At 30.7% G+C, this 7,423-nt stretch overlaps 1 protein-coding gene across 2 annotated transcripts; it reads left to right on the top strand.

Moving 5' to 3' along the window:
* Window positions 1-463: 463 nt before the first annotated feature.
* Window positions 464-3,356, top strand: LOC135961337 (myb-like protein A). Of its 2 annotated transcripts, XM_065512840.1 has the most exons (2): window positions 464-2,838; window positions 2,901-3,026. In XM_065512840.1, exons 1-2 carry the CDS (start codon window positions 466-468, stop codon window positions 2,940-2,942), a joined length of 2,415 nt encoding a protein of 804 aa, XP_065368912.1. In that variant the 5' UTR covers window positions 464-465; the 3' UTR covers window positions 2,943-3,026. The 2 variants fall into 2 exon arrangements, with proteins under 2 accessions (XP_065368912.1, XP_065368906.1); XM_065512834.1 differs by having other exon boundaries at window positions 464-3,356.
* The last annotated feature ends 4,067 nt before the right edge of the window (window positions 3,357-7,423 follow it).

Here is a 7,423-nt window from a genome sequence, read left to right as displayed (position 1 = left end):
GTCTTATTAGTTTATATCTTTTTTGCTCGAAACAGAGAGCTCGAAACCCAACAAAAATTTGTTAAAACTAAAAAAATATTTTATGACAATACGACCTAATAGGAGACCTAAAAGGCATAAAATCGTTTAAAATGGATGTGCTTTATTATCATTATATGTGCTACTAAATGGAATATTTATATTAAAATAAATATTTATTTGTGTAATTACAGTAAAACTCTCAGAAAATCGTTAAACGTACAAAAATCCATAAAAATTCAACAGAATAATTAAAATATACTTATACGGATAAAGAAATTTACTTATATGTACTAATCGAATTACTAGCATTATATCACTTTATATTTATTATATTTGGCCATTAGGAGCAAAACATTTGACTTAAAAATTTTGTTTTAAATTATTTCCATATTTCAAATTAAACATGATTTTGCTTTTTTATATATTTTTGCAGTTGGCCATAGTATGCAAGACATTTCACGTGACGATTTTTCAATATTAAATGAAGGTGATGTTGCTGCCCAACCTACAGAGAAGGATTTGTGTCCTACGCTAATTTGCAGAATTCAAAATACGTCACCAATAAACTCTACTGCCGCAAACTTGCCAAAACAGTTAAATAATGAGGATAATGCAGCACAATCATTTGCTGCTGTGAAATTGGAAGATATCAACACAATTGATTTATTTCCTTCTCACTCTTCCACTTGGCAACAACATCCCATGAATGCCAGTCATGACTTAGGTCACCATCGTATGTTTATAAATACTCACAACCGTTTTGACCACAATAATACAAAGTTATTACTTCAGGGATCCGATGATCCATTAATCAGTCATGGGGCCAATAATGTGTTATCTCACGATGATGAACATCCAGCAGATTTCGCAAAAAGTCTTAATACGCAAGCCAATAATCATCTTCAATACACTGTAAACAAGCAAAGCCACCACGAAGGGCTACCTAAATTGTCGAATCAACAAACTGGCCCGCAACGTCTTGTTAAAAGTGGTTGTAGCAATTTGACAAAACAACAGCTTAAGGTTAAAGCTAATCTTATGAGTGCTCGAAACCAACAACAGCAACAAAGTCAAAACAATACTTCATCGCTTAATATATCCACAGCACCCACCACAGTCAATCAAAAGCATCAACGTTCACAAAAGACAAAAAATAAGAAAGGAACAACCACAGTTAAATTAAGATTCCATCATCAGGCATTGCCTCCTGAATATCTCAGTCATTATGAAGCTACTCAGGGCCAACGACGACTGTCTAAAAATCTGCCGAAACTTAATATATCTAATCAGCGGAGTTCATCTAAATCATCAAATAGCCTTCAGAAACAATCTCAGCCTAGAAATTCTCATGAAAATGTGCGCAGTTGGCTTCAAAAAATTGCCGAAATACAAAGAACCGCTAACGCTTCAAAGGAAACTGCTATTCAGGCACAAAAACAGATACAGAAACATCACTGTCAACCTAACACAGACAAAAGATATGAATCCCCGAGAACTATAACTCGTATACCAAAAGATGCCAACAATAATTCTCAATTACAAAGCGGGCATGAAACACAAAATAAGTCCAGTTTAACACATCTTCCCACACATGACGGCTCTTTAATTGCGGAAGTCAATAACTATTCGATTTCTAAGCGATCCTATTATTCTGATCTCCCTTATATGGGAGAAATAACACTAGACAATTGTAAACCACGAAGAGGTCGCAAGCCTAAAAAATCTGATATCTGTCACTTAATCTATAAGAATTATGGAACAATACTACCTAAGAAAACCAAACCCGAAAACTGTTTTAATTATTCTTCTCCTTTTTTGAATGTGGAAAATCACAGCAATAAGAATGAAGGATATGAGCAACCATTGAATTTATGTTTACGTGATCAACTGAATGATTCTTATTCAATTTCAAGCGGCGACGAACTGTCAGAAACAAATTCCAGCTGTCCCACCCCCGTAAGCACCCCACACGATTATGTCCGTGATTCAATGTTGGCTAACAATCTAAAGAACACTTTAAGCAATATCAATGAAAAAACCAATGACGAAAATGTCATAAAAACATCGTACAAACCTTCCACGACAACAAGTGAAGAAAAAGTAATGCATCCTATTACTATGTATTATCAAAAATTATTGGAGAGTGGTGTGCTTCTACATAATGTCAATGGTCCATTTAAGACTATACAAAAAGACAATCAACTAGCTTTAAAAATTCCCATACCAAGTGGTCTTTTTCTGCCACAAAAATTAGAAAAATTTACAAATAGTCCCATTGGTTCAAACTTGGAATATCCGGATCCATTGTCAACACCTTCTTCTATCAAATCGGATACATCTTTGGCAACTACTATAAGTTCTACAACAAATCAACAACAAATGGCCCCTCATAAACGTAAACGCTCAGCTATTTTTATACCACCTATGAATGTTGAAAATACAACAAATCCGGTTACTGAAGTTAGTATATGTAAATTTAAATTTACCGGAGGTTCTAAGCCTACATTGCAAGAGAAGAAAATGGTTTCCGTTGATGCGGGTGGTAATTATCGCTATTTCAGTGGAACTGGTGATAAGGCAAGTCGCGGATATGAATATTTTTCAAGGGAATGCCTTCAGCATACGGCCGGTCTACTACCTGGAGTGAATTGTACTGGCCAAAAGCTAGCTATAGACATATCACCACCCTCAGCTGGTTTAAGCAACGATTTACTGCAAATTCCGGAGTCACCTACATCATCAGTGCTGCTTTCAGGCAGGTCTATTAATGGCAATACAATGACGGATTCAATTTCACCAAAATCAACATCTTATGAAGTGAGTAAAAATGAAGCATGTTCAAATTCTATTAAGGAAAATTCATCCTATCCATCTTCTAGTCCAACAACGTTATCAATAAGTCGTTGTGCGGTACAACGTAAAAACAATACCATCCAACAACAATCAAGAAAATCAAGCCAAAGGGAAAAACTGGAAAAAACGTTTAAAGAACAAGGGTTTCTCATACAGACACAACAATTGGAATCAGCTGAAGGTGCTACATATTGTAAATTTAGGCAATTAAAGAAATTTACACGATATTTATTTCGTAATTGGAAAGATTATTTACCGGACGGATTACAAGAAAATACAAATACTGCAGCATTAATATCTGTGACTGATATTTCATCACTGACAGCTGAAAAAGTGAATGCCGCAAAATAATAACAAAAAAAATTATTGTGGAAATTTATAATACGTATTTTAAGTTATAATAATTAAATAATAGCTTTAATATAATCTAGACACTTTGTAAACTAGCTTTTAAGATTAAAAAACATTTTTAAATAGATTATCTAAACACAATATATGTATATGTAGGTTTGTATACATATGTATATGTCCATTAGGCATATAACTAATTTTGGCGAAACTTTTGGCATACCACCATTTTTTAGGTCTTTGGAATCAAAAACATCACGCACCAACACCAATTTCTAAAATAAACCAAACTTTTTTTTCTCTGAAAAATTATATAAATAATTTCATAATTTTTTTTTGTAAGTGTGAGGATAGTTCCCTTATTTAAAAATTATATTTTGAAGTATGGCCGCAGTTATTATTAAAACAAAATATATTGTATTTCAAAATAATTGAAAATATTTAATTCCAAACGTTATTGCGTTTGGTGCGTGAACTTTTTTAACAACCGCGAAAAAATAATAACGTGTTTTTTTTATATTTTTTAATGCTCTATTCGACTATGCTAATTGGCAAAAATTGTCAATAGTTATATCCCTAATGTCCATATGTACATACATATATAAATATCAGAGATGTACATGAGTTGATTCGCTTTTTTTCTATATGAATGAAATCACTGCATTTGTTGTGTTTTCAATCATCAATATGTGCAAATTATATTGCTTGCACTCTACTCTCTCAATTGATTGCCATTTACACAATAATTTTTTAAATGCCGTTAACCGATTTCTATGCGAAGTATTCAAATGATTCATAAAAGCTCAATGATAAGTTGAATTCATAAGACAAAATCAGTGTATTAATTTGTTTTATAAACATTTTTACAAAATAACAAAACAAAAGGCACTTTTTCGCATCTTATCAAAAATTGTTTTTTTGGAATTTTTATAATCAGCTTTATCATGTAAGGCGTAGTCGTTTTACGACAACTACAGTTTCGTACTAGATTAAAGAAATTATTCAACCTGTTTCATTAATCTAGTACGAAACTGTCGTTGTTGTAAAACGCCTACGCCTTACATGATATGGCTAAATATTTGGGTTGAAATCTTTTAGAAACAATCAAGTCAGCAAAATTTTTTTAATTTTTTTTTTATTAAATAAATGGGTTCTAAAAAATTTGTACTTAATAAAACGTACAACACTAGTATAAAACGAAAAAAAAAATAATTTAATTTCAATGTGTAATTTGTTTATATATTTGATCAGGATTAAAAACGCTAATTTAAAATATTATCGTTAAAAAAAGCATAAAAAACATAATTTTGTTTTTAACAAAACGTACTTTTCTTTATTTTTTAACAAAAGGTTCTTTTTTCCGATATTAAAATGGTTTTATATCAAACATCCTTAACATTTAATGTGGTGAATTATGGCAGTTAGATGTATCTATTGATAAGTAAGAAACTTGTTACCATTTCCAGGTTCATGCAGTTTTTTAAGGGGGCGAAATAAATAAAACTCATTTTTCCAAAAATTACCTTTTTTTCGAAAAAGTACCTTTTGTTCTGCGGCTCCTCATATGTCATTTGAATGGTATTCATGCACATCTCTGATACATATGTATACAACAATAGGGTGGCCCTTAATAAACGAAAGTTGGATTTTGGCCATTCTCACCCCCTAGTTTGGTGAACATTGGTAAAAAAAATCATACTGAAAAAATTTTAGGTAAATCGGTTGGGGTTAAGACGTTCCGCAAGCTCTCTGAAGTTTTGAGATGTATCTACAAGGGGAATAATGTATTTTTTTCAGTTTTTGTAAAAATTTTGCCATTAAAAAATTACTTTTGCAATTTAATTTAAAAGAATAGAATAGAATATTTATCAAAATATGTTAATTTTGTTCCTACATATCTGGTTCTAGTTGCCTGAGACACGTTAATGGCCGTCGAATTTTTAATAACTTTAACATTTTTTGACCAATTTCGGTTTTTTATGTCTCATTAGAACGACAATTACGTACACATTTCTATTATTTTAAATTAAATTGCAAAAGTAATTGTTTAATGGCAACATTTTTACAAAAACTGAAAAAAATGCATTTTTTCCCCTTGTAGATGCATCTCAAAACTTCAGAGGGCTTGCGGCACGTCTTAACCCCAACCGATTTACCTAAAATTTTTTCAGGATGATTTTTTTACTAATGTTCACCAAACTGCGGGTTGAGAATGGCCAAAATACAACTTTCGTTTATTAAGGGCCACCCTAGTATACAACATATAAAAACAAGATGCTGCCAAAGATAAGAATAATAAATTTATACATATTTGTTATAAAGAAGATTTTTTCTCTATCGACTGCACGATATTTGTGTTAATTACCAGTTAATTTAACCCAGATATACCGATTGCTTGAGCTTGATCATTTTAAAAGTACTTTTATATTATTTTGGAAGGAAATGAGAAATAAAAAACAGTGCAATTATAGTTTTTTAAAAATTTATTGGAAAAAATGGTTTTTTAAGTCGTCCTATATACAGGACATTGGGGTCACAACAACAAAACTAAAGCGCAATAATGAAACATTCATGCATATAACAATCAACCTACTCTTCATAAATATAAATTCCAAAAAAATAATAGTATTTATTCACTTGTAAATGTACAAAATTTTAATTTCCGTACAAACGATATATGTCAATAATCACTGAATGTCACAAATTAAAAATTCAATAACTCAAAAATTTTAGCAAAAAATAATGCGATCGCACAATCTCCTTTGAGGTATTGGTGAGTACTAAATAAGCGAACAAAAAAAAAATGGTTGTTCGAACTACATGTACTACATATAGTACAGTCGGCATATCTGGGTTAATTTATAGTAGTAGTAATATATGTATATTACTAGTATGTATGTATTATATACATTTTCAGATTTGATCAAAGTAAATTAATAAAGTAGACTCAGTAGAACAGCTGACTATTTTTATACCCTTCACCTTCGTGAGAAGGGTATATATAAGTTTGTCATTCCGTTTGTATAAAGTATATGGGGCATTTCATGTCAAGTGAACCAACTTTTGAAATCGATGTCTTCCGATCGGGATGAAATTTGCACCAAGGTTAGCTCTATTGGATAGTAACTCAGACACAATTTTTCAACAACATCGGTCGAGAACTCTCTGAGTTATAGGGGGTAAAATTTTGACAATTTGGTCAAACAGGGGTTTTTTCTTATCCATGTAACTTATTACCTATTGTTCTTAGCAAAATGTGTCCCAAATAGTATAGATAGCTATTTCTTCGATCTTTCGAAAAAAAATATTTAAAAAAAAAAATAAAAAATTTTTAATATTTTTTTTCCGAAATCAAAAACTTTTTTGACTTTTTTTTAAAATACGTCCTTTTTTTTTTTTTTTTTTTTTTCTTAAAATAAAGTTTAGATATTTTCCTTGAACACCTACTTGGTCGCTTAGTGGGATGCGAGTGGGATATCTATCAAAATAAATATTTTGTAACTCAAAACATAATATTTTTGACTTTTTTTGCAAAATCAAAAACTTTGTTGACTTTTTTTTTTCAAAATGGACCCTTTTTTAATCTTTTTTTTAGGTCAAACAAAAGCTTAGATATTATCCTTGAAGACCCTTTTGGTCGCTTAGTGGGATGCGAGTGGGATATCTATCAAAATAAATATTTTTTAACTCAAGACTTAAAATTTTTGACTTTTTTTTTTGCAAATACGATTTTTTTCCAAATGGGCCCTTTTTTTAAAATTTTTTTTGTAGTCAAAAGAAAGCTTAGGTCCATTCCTTTAAGATATTTTTAGTCGCTTAGTGGGATGCGAGTGGGATATCTATCAAAATAAATATTTTGTAACGCAAGACATACAATTTTTTAATTTTTTTTTGCAAAATCAAAATTTTTTTCCAATATGGGCCCTTTTTTAATTTTTTTTCTGCTCAAAAGAAAGCCTAGGTCCATTCCTTTAAGATATTTTTAGTCCCTTAGTGGGATGCGAGTGGGATATCTATCAAAATAAATATTTTGTAACGCAAGACATACAATTTTTTAATTTTTTTTTGCAAAATCGAAATTTTTTTCCAATATGGGACTTTTTTTTAAAAATTTTTTTTGCTCAAAAGAAAGCTTAGGTCTTTTCCTTTAAGACCTATTTTGTCACTTAGGAAGATGTGAGTAGGATATCTATTAAAATAA

The sequence above is a fragment of the Calliphora vicina genome, chromosome 1 (genome assembly GCF_958450345.1).
Source record: "Calliphora vicina chromosome 1, idCalVici1.1, whole genome shotgun sequence".
Taxonomy (NCBI): Eukaryota; Metazoa; Arthropoda; class Insecta; order Diptera; family Calliphoridae; genus Calliphora; species Calliphora vicina.
This window is presented reverse-complemented; position numbering and strand designations above follow the sequence as displayed.

Coding starts and splice junctions, on each gene's coding strand:
- LOC135961337 (XM_065512834.1), top strand. CDS start 466: ATGCAAGACATTTCACGTGACGATTTTTCAATATTAAATGAAGGTGAT.